General features: G+C 41.1%; 1 protein-coding gene across 1 annotated transcript in view; it reads right to left on the bottom strand.

The window, feature by feature from the left end:
• Positions 1 to 17,366, bottom strand: part of LOC137299907 (serine/threonine-protein kinase 17A-like) — a 53,946-nt gene extending 36,580 nt beyond the window's left edge. Inside the window, exon 1 of the mRNA XM_067968903.1 lies at positions 16,789 to 17,366. Within this exon, the coding sequence (XP_067825004.1) occupies positions 16,789 to 16,901 (113 nt within the window). The 5' untranslated portion in view covers positions 16,902 to 17,366. The remainder of the gene's footprint in view (positions 1 to 16,788) is intronic.
• Positions 17,367 to 17,619: the final 253 nt, after the last annotated feature.

Here is a 17,619-nt window from a genome sequence, read left to right on the forward strand (position 1 = left end):
ATGGAGAGGCGGAGGAGTTTAGGGAGGGAATTTCAGAATGTGGGGTCTTGGTGGCTGAAGAAACAGCCACCAATGGTGGGTGAAGGAAGGGGGATGCACAAAGGGCCAGAGTCGGAGGATCAAAGAGTTGGGGAGGGGGGGTTGGGAGGGCATGGAATGGGAACGGGGTTAAGGGTGAAGGAGATAGGTCTTGTGAACAAGATGAGCTCGGAGAGGGCGTGCCAGGAGACGGGAGAGAAACCAGAGTCGCGGGTTCAGGGAAGTGGGAGCCTGGGAGGAGGTTTGGCTTGGTGGGTAAGGGAGGTTGGGGGGGAAGCAACTGTGGCAGCTGAATCGATGGTCATAGTGACAAAGAAGTCAATGAGCTCCTAGCACTTTTTGTTGGAGGTTAGAGTAGAGGAGGCAGCGGAGATGGGTTTTAATGGAGAAAAGAAGTCAAGGAGGGTTGGGCCCAGGCCATCAGTGGCCTGCAGTATTTTTGTAGAGCCAGTAGGAGCAATCCTGCTCCTCCTGGCTCCACAGAAATGAAACTGTAAAAAGTTTTTCTTACCTTTTTTGGCGGAGGCCTCCAGTGGTTCCTTTAAAGACCACTGGTTAGGCCACCAAGGACCTCGAACGACTGGGTGGAGAATACGCAACGCAAGCTCCACCCAGTTAATAACTAATTTTGATCAGGGCCCTAAAACCAGCGTTAGGACCCCTATTTGCATATGCCGGGCACCTAATGCCTGTTGGGCGCCCTGCATACCTGGAAGTTGCCAGCTTCCAATTTGGCAGCGGGCACACTTCCGGGAGAAATCGGGCCCAGAGAGATCATTACCCGAAATCCGTGCCTCCAACCTCAATTTTTTGGCCAAAAAACAGGAGACACAAGGTTGAATTTCTCCCCCAAAATCTCTGAACTTTCGCCTCTATCCCAAGTTTATACTAGGGGGCCTTGATGGTATCAATTCCTGTCTGACACCTATTTCTTTTGCACCTCAAATGACATTTCTAGTAACACTATGTCTATCAGCTCAAACCCACCACTATATCCCATCTGGTTAATGTGGCAAGTGTTGCTTGTTGTGAAGCGCTAACAAATTAATAAAACTTTGCACACAGCAGGATTCATGTTCCTGGCTCCAATCCAAAATATTCATTTCTTCACCTTTGGCAGTAAAATTCCACTGGTGACAAATTGATGACACATAACAGTTGTGTGTTGCAATTTGCCACCTATAACCTGCATTCCATTTCTCCCCATAAATACAGGCTGAGGCAGGTCATTAGCTGTCACTGTTTGTTTTACACACAATGCACTGTTTATGAGACATACAAAATATAAAAGCAAAAGCCATATGAAAGGGCAACCTTTGCATGACTGGAATACAAAGAGGAATTCTAAGTCATTTAAATTTATTTTAAAGTCAGTAATCTTAAAAGGAAGATTGTTCTGCTGAGGAAGGTTTTGAAAGGATGTTCTAAAACAATCTAGGACAGTCTCAATTCAAAGGGAGCTCTGGGGACTACTGGGAACGGTTGGTTTCATAGTAGTCACTGCACTTGCTACAGCATGAATGTAATGTTCCCTTATTTTATATATATTTTACTCACAAACAAACCATTCAACCTCATATGCCCTCAATAGCATAAGCTATGCACAATATCTGGACCATTTTGCTGGAATAGAATGCCACCTGTATCTCAGACAGAGGAAGAACCTCTCAGAGGGCTGTGTGTTCTGACATGTTTGTCCCTCCCTCCCTCCTTCAGAGAAGGACGAAGAAGCAGGGTGTGTGTTAGGGGGGGTGAGGGGAGAAGGGAATCTAAAAACTGGGGGGAGAATCTAAAAAAGAATAAAGGGAAGGAAGACAGAAATAAACTAGAGCAGTTTCATCAGTTATTAATATAAAATCACATATTCTTCATCTATGCCGATCAGCCAAGATTTAATTGAATGGTGGAACAGGCTCGAGGGGATCAACAGCCTCCTCCTGTTCCTATTCTTACGATAATGGAGTCTCAAGAAACCATTGTAGCTTTTATAACTCACAGAAACAAGAAGTATTTCATGGCTGACTAGAATTATTTGATATTTTGATACAAAACACATTTTGGGCTCCCCCAACCCAAAAAAGTAGTATCCTGTGTTGGCAATTCTAGTGAGATACAACAGACACAGGGAGAACCACAGCACAGCTCTGGCTTCACACTATAAAATAGTGTAATTTATGTCTCACATGAAAGTTAGTGGCAGTTTATAGACCCCACAAGATGGCATATGAAGGAGACAGGGCAAATTAATTTGTGGCTAACACGTACTGGAATTAGTTAAGACAGGTTGTGTAAATGCCTTGCTAAAATTCTTCCCATGGGGCATTTGGATTCATTCTCAGTTAACCCTTTTAACAGAACCTCAGGTTTACTGCTGCGGTTAGTGCTTGATGTTTGTTGAACATTTACAGAGCTCAGCCAGTTTAAAGTATGTGCTATATGAATAGCATCTGTTCCCATCGTGTTCACTTGTTTAAAATGCAGCATGGTAGGGAAAGGCTGCCCACTGTTCAAAATGAAAACATGCTCTGACGATCTAAAGGGGACTTAATATGGTCCATAAGGTATTTGGTTTAGATCTCAATGAGTGGGAAGGTCCATGTTGGGCCTTCCAAGTTCAAAATCATCTCTCAGTAGAATACACTCTAATGCACTAAACCTTCTGAAATAAAGTTACATTGCTTACAGCTCTCTTACTAACAGAGAAACCATCTAAAATATACCACAATAACACACCTGTTGGTATAACCCACTTTTTTGCATGGCTTTCAAAGAAAGAAACAAGATTCTTTAGGATGGCCATTACCCTGAATCACATAACCACTGTGTTGTGAAGGGCTTAGCGTTCTAATGAGTTGTGATCCTTTAGTTACTGTGAAGTGACTGTATGAGTCATTTATCTGTTAGTGGACGTTTCTGCTCAATGTACATTGGCAATATCAGAGCTTATGAACAGATGGAAACAAAGTACAGGAAAAGGCCAACTGGTCCATCATGCCTGTCGTTTACTGAAACAAAGAACAACAGGGAGTGTGTTGGACATTGAATCTGGTTTCGTCCTCCCTCCTATTCCCAAGCTTTCCCATTGCAGTTTGTATCTTTTATTACAATTACTTAGATACCAGCATTTTCACTGCTTTTGTAACTTTTTAATGCTAAATTGTAGTAGCCAAGCAGCAAACTGTGCTTCACATGGAAAATGTTGAAATGTCTTGAAGAATGTTGCACAGCGCTGAATCACTTGTCCCATATCCCACTGGCATGTTTTGGTATCAGCACAACTGTAATCGCCAAATCTTGTATTGTGACTGTCACATAACCGAAAGGGACAAGATACATTACAAGATCCCAGCATCAGGCCAAATCAGGTCCCATCATTGTGTGAGTTTTAGGGTCTTAAAACCTGGGTATTTGATTTAAAGATATTACTGGCTGGCTCACGTGAAAACATTCTTGTAACATTACACTGTTGTGACAATCAACAATGAATTTTGTATTATCTAAATGTGAAACGATAACAAGCAATGGAAATTAAGCCCATTCAAATGGCACTTATAAAACTGATTGACCTTTGCACTCATCGTTTATTACAGCCTTTGATTAGCTAACATATTATGAACATAGGAACAGGAGTAGGCCAGTCCTTCAAGCCTGTTCCGCCATTCTATTAGATCTATACTTCAACTCCATTCAGCAGCCTTTACGGGAAATAATATAAAATCACACATACCATGATAATTCTACACTAGCTATTGCTGTAGTTATTTCTAGATGCAGTGAGCTATTGTCTTAGGTTAATCGATGTCTTTACAGATCACTGAGCTCACTGCTAATGGATCACCTGCACACAGGACAAAGAGGAAAGTTAGGCAGAGAGGAGCGCCCGCCTGTCAGGTAACCCGCCTGAATTTCCACCCAAAGGACAGCACCTCTGACAATACGACACTCCCTCTGTATTCCAATGAAGAGTCCTTCTAGATTGTGTGCTCAAGATCTGGAGAGGGACTTGAACCCAGAGTTACTCAGTCTGAGGAAAGCTGAAGCAACAGGTTAGAACCATGTCAAAATGAAACCAGATCAGAATTTTACAGACAATTTCTATTGATGGAGTTGATAGGGTAGATAGAGAGAAACTATTTCCTCTGGTGGGGGGAGTCCAGAAAAAGGGGGCATAACCTTAAAATTAGAGCTAGGCCATTCAGGGGTGATGTCAGAAAGCACTTCTTCACACAAAGAATAGTGGAAATCTGGAACTCTCTCCCCCAAAAAGCTGTTGAGGCTGGGGGTCAAATGAAAATTTCAAAACTGAAATTGATAGATTTTTGTTAGGCACGGGTATTAAGGGTAAGGAAGCCAAGATGGATAGATGGATTTAAGGTACAGATCAGCCATGATCTAACTGAATGGTGGAACAGGCTCGAGGGGCTGAATGGCCTACTCCTGTTCCTATCTACAGCGTCAAAACAGGCAGCCTCTAGCAAAGCCTGACAGCACCAGCAGATTCTGATACTGCCCGACTGCCCCAGCAGGTATGATGCAGACTGGCAGGCTCAGCACCAACAGATTCTGGCATAGCCTGATAGGGGCAGCATAGGCATCTTTGTGTCCTTGGTGATTTCTGCTTTGAAATAAACACCATTATACTTCTCCAGAGTACAAATTTACAAGGGGACTCCCTTTAGAGGGATTAATAAACCAATTTAATGTAATATATCTGAGATCTGAGTGTACAGGGCATGACTGATGGTGACCAATATTTCTCACACATCCTCATTTGACTTTGTCCTTACCAGCTTGTGAAACTGTTTTCTTTCCAAGAGCAAAATGTTTTAGATAATTAACATGAATGCATATTGCTCGAAGTCTGAAGTAAACCCAAGTTGTAATTGGACTACTCATGCAGTGTGCTTTATTGAAGAGGGACATGAGCCCCCAATTACCCAGGACATCTGTTTAATATATTAAGCATAACATCATCAGTCTTCATTACAGTAGCAGTGCCTTATGTCATTAAAGTATTTTACTGTATTAAAATTAATGCCACAAAGATGGATAGTCATGCACGCTTGGGATGGAGATGCTGACAAGGAATGGAAAGAGGCCCCGATGGAAATAATGAAGAACTGTCAAGCAATGTTTCTATAAACATAACCGTCAACACTGTCAGCCTGGAAATACTGGCCGAGTGTAAAATAATCACCTTTGTGGAAATACTGAGGAGGTAACAAAAGGAGCTTTTTTTTAGCAAAGGTCAAAAAGATATTTTTAATGGAAACAATGCTAAAACGATATTTCAACCCGTTCAGAAGAGGTGGTCCCCAGTTGATTCCCAGAAGTGGATTTTAAATCCCAGCAGGTTTGAAGCGGGAAACTGCACTGGCGACATAATTTCCCAGCTGCCTGGCAGCAGCATGAGGCGGCAATAATTTAACCTTTATTACCATGACAATGGTCCACTTCCCACCTGGGTGGGAAGAGGTTGCCGGCCTGCGGAAAGTCAGGCAGGTGGGTAGGGCTAAAATTACACTCCTCCCCACCCCCACCCCCCCCACTCTGAGCTAAGTTAGCTGATTTCACTGGGGCAGCAGTTAGGATAACAAGGCTACGGACCAAGAACTGGAAAGCGGGATTAGGCTGGATGGCTCTTTTTCAGCTGGCACAGACACAATGGGACGAATGGCTTCCATCTGTGCCATAAATTTCTATGATACCAAATTGGCCTTACTGCCCCTGGGTGATGAAAGAAGGGCAAAGGGGGAAAAAACACAGATAGAGTTCCTGATCCTGTCTGTAATCCAGTAATCCCTGCTGAAAAGTGCATGTGTGGACATCAGGTGAGAACAGGAAAGTGCTTGAGTGTGATGCCCTTGACCAGAGAGCTGGCACTCACTGTCTAGACTTGTACATGAAGAATGGGCACACGGAAGAGATACTGAAGGGCTACAGGCACCATGGAACTATGGACAGGTTCAGCACCATCAGGAGGAGAATAAATTTGAAATAAAGAATACAAAATAGAAATACAGCCTGAGGTATTTTAGAGTTAAAAATTGAATCTTCATGTTTGTGCTGTGACAAGGAAGATTGCTCAATCTTTATAACAGGCTACATTGGGCAATGATAAGACTATGTTGTTAATGTAATCTCCTGTAACATAAGCATCCATTGGCAGATAAGAATTTTGATAAGATCTTTTGATTACTTTTGTGTTCGTGCCATTTGATGCCAACACCAACCTCTGTACCATCTACATGTAGAAATGATAAAGCATTAATGGATTCATACCTTGTTTGGGAAATAGTAGTTCTTTACATGCTCAGGCAAAGGTGGAGAAACAATTAACTGTAGCTTTTTAAAAATACACATCTCCCATACAGCATACCCAAAGAAAAGGTTAACTAGGCATTTCCAATGCGGAATATTAGAAAGTAAAATAGAATAATGTACAAAACCATGGAATAGCTATTCATCCATAGTCCATTGTAGTTTAAGAAAAAATAATTTCTGCAGGCCCCAGATACACTTTGTGCTCAAACGGGGCTAAGTCCCCTTTTCTACACCAGAGAGGAAGGATTGAGGTGTCTTGGTCGCCTTTTCTAATCAGGCAAGAAGGCGCCTGAACCCTCTTCTCCAATCAAGCGTGTGGGGATTACAGAATTGCTTAATCTAAGTTTCCAATCTGAAGGTGAGGATGGGGAGAGGAAGAGTTCTGGCCCCTTTTTGCTGTATCTAGCAATCCCAAAAGCACGGGGAGAATGACACATGGCATCACATTTGGCACAGGGAAGTCACGAATTTCGTGTTTGCCATGAATGATGTCATCCCATTGCCCTTAACATCCATTCAGAATGAACAAGTGCTTGAGATGACATGATTGTGTAAGTTCACCTCTGAATAACACCTTTGAATAACATAGTTGTATTAATGTCAAATATCTACACTTTGAACAGTTACTCAATAAAGCTGTAAGAAAAATGTAATATATATTTCCATTTTGTCTATACCGTGTTTACTCTATAATGTCAATAGTAGTGTTGCAATGATCTAATGTACAGTACAATAAATAGTTTCCAATCAATCCAGACAGTCCCTATTTTGTAACTGGGCTTCCGTGGTTGAAGTTTAAAGTCCTTTTACTTCACCCGGCTTTCATAATTAAATTAACAGAATCTGCATTACTTGGTGCCTCATGACAAAGCGGTGCCAGTTAAAGTACAGATTCAGAGTTCCAAAGATGAGAAACTTTCATAAATGCAGACAAGGTCAAGTTGCAGGATTGGGATATAACAGCCCTTGGGAGTGGGAAGGCAGATGCACACGAGAAACAGGGAGAAGGGACGAGGATAGGGATATTTAAATAAACTGAGGTCAGACCCCAACATGATACTTGCATGTTTACGCAGCGATCCTATGTAGCAGAGTTCAAATGGAAACCTGTGAGCTCCATGCCCCACTTTCCTGCATTTACCTTTCTTCCAACTGCTGCTCAAGGCTTGTTGGAGGCCAGTGACATGTGATTGATTGAAAAAAGGAAATAAAAAATCACCTCTGTGTGTTTAAGTGGACAACCAATGTGGGAGCCATGAAAATACGGGTCTCCAACACCACTGGGACTGCAGAGATCTTGTGCTTTACAATAGGGAGTACCAACATACTCACCATTAACTGTGGGAATATCACCAGCCTGCCATTAACAGCACTCCCATGTAAAAGTGGTTATAGTGAGCTTATTCATGCGAGGGAAAGGGGTGCATCATTTGTAAGATGATCACATTTTGCATAGCAAACGTAACAAAGACTCTGCAAAGCCTTGAGAGGAGAGCTCATGCAGAACATACATGTATACAGTCACTCAACATATTCACATTTCATGGCTCAATACTTGTTTGAACAAGAGTTTGGTAAAACCTAATGTTTAGCTACCCAAGCACTAAACAATTATTAATGCTTTGTGATCATCAGCATGAACAGACAAAACTGAGAAAACTGAGAAAAACAGCCTGGCTTTAGATTTTTCAACCATTAAAGTTATTTTTATGACCAAGTCTAAATAATTAGGACTTTTTTGAACTTAAAGAAACCAATTCTTGATCCCATGTTCTCACACACACACTAACAAAACATGGAAATACTGCTGTGAAACCTCAGATACCCTGAGCTGCTCATCCCTCTCCACCTCCCCCCACCCCCAACAGCAATATTTTGACACAGGCTGCACACTGAAACTGCACAACTAATTGACCATGTAGGTCCTCGCACAATGGTTGCTCTGCAGGCCCTTCATAGACACTAATCAATAAAGTTACTTTTCTAATGACAGCAAGGTTGAATAGTGCTGCCTTTACAGTGCATTATTGCATTGTTACCGATTACACTGCAGTTGCACATTAAAACAACTGCATATGAACCGTTGTTTAAAGATGTTGCCTTTGACTATTTCCTGGAGGCCACTGCCTTTGCCAATGGCTGGAGATGGTCCTTGCAAAACTTGTTATACAGTTAGTCGAGATTCAACTGGAGTGAAATTTGGAAAATATTGCAATGCTGAGACAATTTAAAATACAATTATATGAGTTGATATAACATGCAAAGAGATAGGGCCACTGACTTAGGAGTAGGGTTCTCTGTCATTTAATGGCTTGCGAGATACTACAAGACATATGGCAATATTGGTCCCACCAATCACATCTGCCCATATAGAATTAAGGTTAAAGAATTAATTCTGGCCTTTGGAACCTGTAAGGAACAATTTTACAGATGTGCATTGTAAAAGATTGTGCTGATGAAGAAACTTCTGCAGCCTGTTCACACAAGGGACTTTGAGCTAAGGTTTCTGAGTTGGCTGTTCTAGGTTGTCCCTGGAAAGTACCTGAGTGTGGTGACAATATAGGTTAAATTTTCAGACTGGCAAAACCTATTTTATTGAGTCCTGGTAAATTAAGTCCCATTCCCATTTTAAGTTGCATATTACAAAAATATGATTGCTCTTAAATTACTGCAAATTTTCTTACGCAATTAACTTGCGGTGGTGCCCTGGGGCTAAGTACACAGGATGAATACTAGATAAAAAGCTGGATGGAAAACACACAAGGTCCAGCACATTTTGTACTTGCTGAAGGAAGGTCAGAAGGTTAATGAGGGAAACTGGTCAGTGGTACTTAATGTAACTTTAGCTGCTTTTACATTGTTCTTTGGCCACTGGCTCCCGTAGCCCGGGTCTCCCACAGCAGGTGGCCAAGAAGACATGATTTTATCCCACTTGGGTCTTAGTGCCTGCTATCATCCTAACTGTGCCTTGTAAAACCACCGCACTAGTGGCAACACAATCCAGGCAGGCTGCCTTAATGACGTTATGTCATCATGAGTGTGCCCCAGTTCCATATACGTCTTGTGGATTGTGATGTCACTAGTTGATGATGTCATGACACAATTATGTTGAACAAGCACAGTGATCAATTTGTCATGGCCGTTCTGTGCCTATGCTTCTCTTCCCCGCTGGCTCACAGGTACACCGACAATGCATCTGAAGGTAGATTTGGGACAGCAGTATCCTTAGGCCACTTTCCCTTTGATGTGACCCATAATATAAAATACCCCTTTGAGAGCTGCAAGCAATAACTTCGACAGTCATCTGAATATGACCTGTTCTAACTAAGTCAATGATATATACTAAATAAAATAGTCAACTTTCCATAATTCCCTCTTGTCATTTCAATTCATAAACTGATCCATAGAAATTATGGTTAGGATAAAATGAAGAGATTATCGTGCTATGTAGACCTAAAGAGACAAAATCAAAATATTTCAATGGCAACCAGTCTGTGACCATACCTCTCAATTAATTAACCATGGAGCCCTGGCATTATCATTAACAAATAATAGCACAGTCTGCAAAGACATTATTTTGAGTGCAATGTTGCATTAATGACTGTTTAAGCATCTCAGAAAAAAAGTAAGAAACCAAGAATGGCAAATCTAATCCTTTTCTTCAGGTCATGTACTCCCTAAGGAAGCCATCATGTGGGAGTGCGTGACTTCATTCAGGATAAGCATTTCCTCAGCTGCTCTTCAAATCTCCACAGCAAAGCAAACAAACACTGTGACAATCAAGTGTCTTCAAGACATTTTCAATGCAGGTGGCTGGGAAAAGGACAAAGAGGGGGGATATTAATGCATTAAAGACTCGTATGTGCATATTAGCCTAGAACAGACTGCTTATAGTTTGATTTCATTAACAGGAAACTGACTAAGTGACTGACTCAATAATGTGTCCAAGGCGCAGCAATTGCAGTTTTGCAATGAGCCTATTAACAGGAACAGGAACGCAATATTGCTAAAGCGTTTAGTATTTCATTATCATCCTGAAAGTTGCCATGGGCTTAGCTCACGCTATGATCAGAATGAATGATCAAATGACGCTATCTCACTGCATTTGACACGAAAGAGTCAGAGGGACAAAAACTTCTTCAATCTATATAACGTATCAATCTTAAATATTATTAAAAGTGCAAAGCTGTGAGGTGAAAAGTCTTGTAAAGAGCCTATAACTCAATGCACAGTGACATCATTACTTCACATATAGATTCCACTAAACTTTAAATACAACAATAAAAATATATGTGCAAAACACATTTTCAAGCTTCCCAATGGCTTAATGGGCAATTGCATTGCCTGGTGTGATATAATCCTTTGGGCTCCTACTGAAGTTTAATTTTACCCCCTTTGTCTCTGATGAGTTAACTAATCTCAGCCAGGCCAGCAGTGGAGCTTGACAATTGCTCCCAATGTCACCTGGAGGGAAGGGAAGGGAAAACTGGCCCAGGTTCCAGTTCCAGTTCCTAATCACTAGCCAGTTACTCCTGATGGAGAGTTATATGTGGGAATATCAGGTGAGTTGTGTTGGCCCCTGTGGTTGAATAGCTTGCCATCATTCATTCTCTAAAGGTGACACGTGAAGAATGACTGCTTTAAAAGAGATGCGGAGAGCTGACAGCTCCTTGGAATTGCACTCCTGTTTGAGTTATCATCTCAGGAGAGGAGGGAGAGGTTTAAATGAAAGCATTTTGGAAAAATACTGACATGGCAGCAGACAGACGTTATCAGAGGACAAACTGCTTCCCACCAATAGTCACATTGGTTCTGTGACACTGGCTGTCCCAGGAACCAAACCTCTCTGCAGAAGGCCCAGCCTAACAACAATGCTCTTTAGTACACTTCTCACACACTTGTCTGTAGTGTTTTGTTAATATCCCTGAAAGTTTTCACTGAATAGCACTGTAGAATGTATTTGACAGAAGATTTCAATTTTCTTGCCTAATGTAAATATTCAGCTAACCTGACCTAACGCCTACATCAGCTGCAGCCCCAGTGAAGATTGCACTTAATTCGAAACAAGAACATGCTGCAATGAATGAGATCTCCCAGGGTACAGACATAGATCTACCCAGATTCTGTTTGTGCAACAAGGAGGTGTTGAATGATCTGCCTGGCAGTGTTGAACAGAGTTTTCTTTTCCCACAGAACGCAGCAGACGATTTGTATCCAGCCTGTGTATCAGTCTGATGTCAGCATATCAATTCCTCACTTCGCAGCCCCAGACTGTGGTTAACAGATTCTAGTCTGGTGCTCATTTGTATCATGCGAGTTCATTTGTAGAAGATATTTCAAACTGACTACTTGACACCCAGATGAAGTTGTGCATTTGTATTCCTGTTACACAAATAATATGATGTACAAGTATATATATCTGTTTTATTGTTGACTATCTATTTGTATCAAACTCTCCTCAATTGAGATTTTGTACTAAATCTTGGATTTTTATGATCGTAATTAAAGTTACCGTTCATTTAGTCGTAAAATGATCAGCAGACTCCCTGTTGAATTTGACATCCTTGTGCCTGCTGGCTGCAAAAAACAAATTCTATCAGGGGTGGTTTTGGGAGCTCACAGGTGTATTTGAACATGGCCATCACCTCCTTAGTCCATTCCCTCGATCCTATGGCGGGTTTGCATTATCGTCCGATGTTTTTCCCGACTCTCACTGGCTGCTACACAGGGAGCAGCTGAAGAAATGAGCTTTGAAAAAAAAAGTTTTTTTTCAGAAAGTCATTGCGCATGTGTGAGCAATGCAGCTGTGTGCACAATGGTTTTGTTTTTAAAATATCTTTTAAACCTTGGTTATCTTCATTAGCCAAGTCAGGAAACGAGAAACATTTGAGACAGAGATACAAATGGCTAGATGTAAAAATGGACAGCCTGAGCAGACAGCAACTACACTCTTTGATGCATGGGATTCAGTAAAGACTCCACACGCCTTTTCGCCAATCTCCCTTCCAGCGCACTCCCAAACTTGCATTTGCCTTGGGAGTGAGACCCTTTGGATCTTGGACAATTCAGAGTTCAACTGTAATGAATCATTTAGCATTCCAAAAGGATGTTGGATTCAGCAAACTAGGAAACCAATCCCACATCTCTTTGCAATACCAAACAGGGCACTATATTTCAATGTAAATGAATCCTTACAGCACATCCCAATAGGAAGATACAATAGGGAGCCCTTCACTCCAGCAGGACATTCACAGACATCCTCTGTCCTTTACTATTTAGTGTTCATCAACAGCAAACTTCAAAACAACAGATGCTAATTTGCAGCGATGGCACAAATAGGGCTTTATTCAAGTTTTTTTCCCTCTGCAAGCTTGCGGGAGCAATAGCTCTACCTCTTGTTTGGGTCTGAACAGGACTAGCTAGAGTTTAACAATGAGCAAGATTAAAACTGCATTGATTGAATAAAAGGTAAGAGACTATGTAATACAATACAAACCAGTACATATCTTCATGAAAGCGTTAGTTAATTCCTAGGCAGAGGTATGTGCAGCTGAGTTAAAAATAGCATGAATGACGAATTTTGGAAAATTAATCAACTAAAAGCAGCAGAAAATCTAATTTCCTGCTATAGGAGCTAATAAAAATACAAGTTAGTGCACACAATCATCAACTACTGTAGTGGTGATAATATTACTGATTCGTACTTAACTTTATAAGCTACTTGTTTTAATCTCTAGGATGTAGGATGAATAAAGGCTACAATTCTACTTTAATTAGATTAATTAGATTTACATCTTCATCTGCAGGGACCTGCTTTTGCACTCAGAGGCAGGAAGATACAGGAGCTGTTCTGGCATAATGCCTAGGTCGGACCAGGAAATCTGCGGCTGATCTTAAGCTGACAGCTGGCAGTGTCTCTGCAGATTCCAGGTCTGGGGATTGCTCCAACATAGAGAACTTGAGTGGAGGATAACACAGATCATGGGGATGGGAAGGAATCCTGTAGCTATATAATGTAAGACTTCTCAGGCCCTGCTACCATTAAGAGGCTGTACTCCAGAAACACAACTGGCTTTCCTTCTTCAGTAATATTCTTCTGTAGGTTAATAACCTTCACCAGACATTTTGTCTCAATTTAGTAAATAACATTATTCTTCTGTGGCAGTCTCTGTTCTGGAGTTCATGTTAAAAGTTCCATTTAATTTAGGAGCACGTTGCCCATACTTTTGTTGAGAGATTAGAGTTACAAGAAAGAAAGTTGCGGTAAGACGTTCTGAAAGATTTTCTCTCTCAGATTTATTCACAGAGCTAACGAAAGCAAAGTAAAAGTACATTGTCCTCAAGTGAATCTCTGCAATGATTAAAGTCCTGATTTGCACTTTGGTTATACACAAGCTCTACTGCAGTCTCAGTCAGATTTGCTCTTAAATCAGTCTGATCACAAGTAAAATAAATCACCAGTGGATAACTTTAATCCTGAGACATAAAACCTGAAATTGATTTTTTTTTTAAATTTGCACAGAAAATGGGGGTATTTCAGCCCCTTAATACAAATACAGATCATTTTAAAGGATGTGTCATCCTGCAAAAAGGTGAATAATAGTCAGCATCCTTGAAACTTTCCAGCTACATTTTTACTGTAGAAGTTACTGAAGCCTCCAAAACCACCATGCTGTACATTCCCAGCTGTGCAATTCCTATTTTGCAAGAGTCTTTTGTAAAATAATACAACCCCCTTAAAAAAGGCAGAATCCATGCTTTGCCTTTGTTCTTCCATTACACTGTAGCTCAGGAAGTGACAATTAATGCACAGATTTTTTTTTTAGATCCTTTTAGATTTTACTTGTTACATCTTTTTTTTGGTGCGTCCTAATAGCAATCATTTATAAGATGTTAACAAACACTTCAATTTTGAGAGACGTGCACAGACAGGACAACTCTTACATTGTGTAATTATTGCTGGACTTGTTCTTTTAAATTGGAAAATTATTTCCACTGGATTAATCACAGAGGCCTGAGATGGGTTCAAGGTTCTTGTTAGAAGTACTGCTTTTCTTGTGGTACTCAGCCACACTGACTGGGAATTGTTGTAGGAAAATGTGCAAGCTTGGATATTTGGTGGCAGTGAGGACAGGGAAGGTCTCAGTTGCAATGCCCTTCACTGTCAAATAGCTCACCAATGCCCACTGTTGAGGCTCAGAGGTGAAAAACAGTCACGTGAGTGAGGTATTGGATGGCTGTCTGCACATCATGCATGGAACCATATCCCAGTGAGATTCAGAATCTTCAGGGAACGTGGGGAAAAATACTTTGCGATGGAGTGGGGGGGGGGGGGGGGGGGGAGGGAGGAGATAACTTCCACTATAGAGTGTACTACAGATGCAATAATTGATTTTGAGATAAGTTCAAACACATAAGCATCCAAGTTTCAGATGAATAAATGGAAAACTGACAGCAAACTAATCCTCAGATTAGGTTTACCCAATAATCTATTACCATTTATTTTATCCAGTTTACACAATTCATAATCAGATCCTGGAGGGAATCACCACATAGAACTGGATGAACTAATTTGATATTAGCTCATTGTTAGTTGCTTCTAACAGGAAAAACCCTACTGTATACACATAATAATAGAACCAATAAAGATTCTCCATCATTGCTCTCTAACTCATTGTTCTCTTGTGAGGCCTAGCAAGTGGGGTTGGGGAAATCAATGAATCTCATCCCAGCCACTCAGGATCTTAACAGAATTACCCAATAAGACTCTGTTCTTAATCTATATAATAATCTCCTCCTTAATGATAACTATAAAGGAGAAAATGTTCATGGAGGTGATGGATGGATTGACAGTACACACTGGTTAATTTTGCTTAACCATTGTTACTTTACAGGTTAACTAGCTTTCCTGGGGAAGGGAGGATTTCTAAATGTTAGCAATACTGGCAAGAGAGGCCACTGGAAGCAATGAGATTCTGTGATGCTGCCTCTTCAGAAAAGGCTACCAATTATTTGTAAAACTATAAAAGAATTCCACATTCTGGATTCACATCTATTTTTGGGATCTGCAAATGCAAAGTCGAGATTTGGACAGCATCCCCGACTTTCAGAAGTACATCTCAGGTTGTCTGACCTACTAAACATAAGCCATCAATCAAGACACCTGAAGGTGCAATTTAGTCCCATGTGTATGCAGGCACTGTCTGCAGATGAATCAATCAGTGAGTTCATAAATATCCCGCAGACAACTTCGATCAATTTGGATTCAGAAATGACTTTGGCATTCACCACCCTAGGGGTTATATCAAAGAGACTGAATCATGTGGAAAATTAGTGCAATTTAGAAGTGCACAAAATAGCACCTGAGCAAATATCTACAGGAAACTTGAATTACATCTGAATTCAAAAGGGTTTTTTCCTCCAAAAGGTCAATACATAGAAAATATTGTGCATTTAAAATATACTCCAGATAGTGAAATGACCATCAATTCCCCTGCAAAAGAATATTATAAATCACTGTTTAACGCTGCAGTTTGTCATTGGTTTGAGCATCCATCGGAAAATGTGTTCTTTAAGTAACTATTGAAAGAAATCTGAATATCCGGTGCACAGTTTGCACAGTCTGCTTGTAATGGACAGAAAGGTTACATTTATATTCTTCCTTGTCCTCAACCTAGAAAAACAAATTCTCTGAAGCTCACTTGACAAGTAGCGTGATGAAACCCAGGATTGTCATATAAAACTCATCCAAAAATGAATGTATAAATTATTAATAATTCATCACGGCCTAAAGTGACCAGCAGAGTCTTTTTTTTAAACAGTGAACTGCAATATCAATTAAGTAATGCTCAAACTATAATTTAAAAATAGTAAAGCGCCACAGGTACATTTAAAGTGTTCATTACCTACGCCTGCACAAAATGTTAAATAGCAATTAAGACATTGAACGGGTAATTTATATGTGCTGGCGCTGCATAAATTTAAAAACAAAATTAAACCCATGCAACTTCTCCAGACTCCGCATAGTGCAGTCCCTTTAACCCTTTGAAGACAGTAACACCAAAAAAATAGGGGGAAAAACCTCCAATTTGTTTTAGTCACACCAACACTTTAAATGGAGAAACTTTATGCCCTTCCCCCATGCAGATGCCCCCCGCCAAAACATAAGCATCAGTCACATTAAATGACATTGATCCACAAGTCTCTTCGACAAAGACTTTCTGAATCTCCCCGCATTCCCTGCAAAATGATACCAGTGCATCATTTTATCCCTGGTGAGGCAGTTTCTTGAGATGGCTCAACGTCTTATTTACTGCGATCGATGAAGATGAATTTCAGACACAATGGAAATTTACTAAGTGGACTGGCTGAAATTAAGATCAATATACCGCAAACTTCCGATGGACGGGCCCCTTTAACACTTACCTTCCTAACTCCTTTCCCACAAGAGTGTAATTGCTGTTGAAAGAGTCGGTCCGTATTCGGGACAAGATCTTGGCCACCATCCCTTTGCGATTCATCATTGCAGCCTCGGGCATTCAGCAAACAACAAACTTTCAACAGTCCGCGGGCACTCAAAAGACAAAAGCAAAGAAAGACACGACTACTTAATGCGGTCAGTCAAAGCAAATCAAACCTCGTAAAAGCTTTTATAAAGCTCAATGTCTCTGCAATACGGTGCCAAGTTCAGCTTTTCGCCGAGTAGTAGATAGATTTCAGCAGTCTGTGCAAAGCCTGCAGTAAGTGCAGCTGACAACTCTTCTTGTTTCTCTTTTGCTCAGAGTCCCGCTTCTCTCCGTTGTCTGGGGTGATTTGATGCCCTTGTGGTAACGCGATGGAAAAATTTGCAACGGATTGAGGAGCCTCACTCCCCGGTCCAAACGGTGCAATGAAAGATTGGGAGCCGAGGTCTCCTTCAGGTTAGCGTGTCCAAGATCTCCAACAACACAGAGCTGTGGTGAGACATCAAAACACTCCGAGGAGCTGAGGTCCAAACGACATCATGCCCGAGAGAACCAATCACAGTCTATACGGAAGCAGCTGAACTGGTGAAACGGGGCGACACCACAGTTCCCGAGGCTCGATTCCTAACTGCACCGTGCAGAACCGCTTCTTCACAAATTTACATGTGGGAATTAAAAGCTCTAGACATCATGATAAACTAGGGGTTGCCTCCTTTTTGTCCAAGCCCAAACCAGATAGGGAGCAGAATAATGTACAGAGTGGGATCAATGCTTGTGTGACTTCGTGATGTTT

The sequence above is a fragment of the Heptranchias perlo genome, chromosome 30 (genome assembly GCF_035084215.1).
Source record: "Heptranchias perlo isolate sHepPer1 chromosome 30, sHepPer1.hap1, whole genome shotgun sequence".
Taxonomy (NCBI): domain Eukaryota; kingdom Metazoa; phylum Chordata; class Chondrichthyes; order Hexanchiformes; family Hexanchidae; genus Heptranchias; species Heptranchias perlo.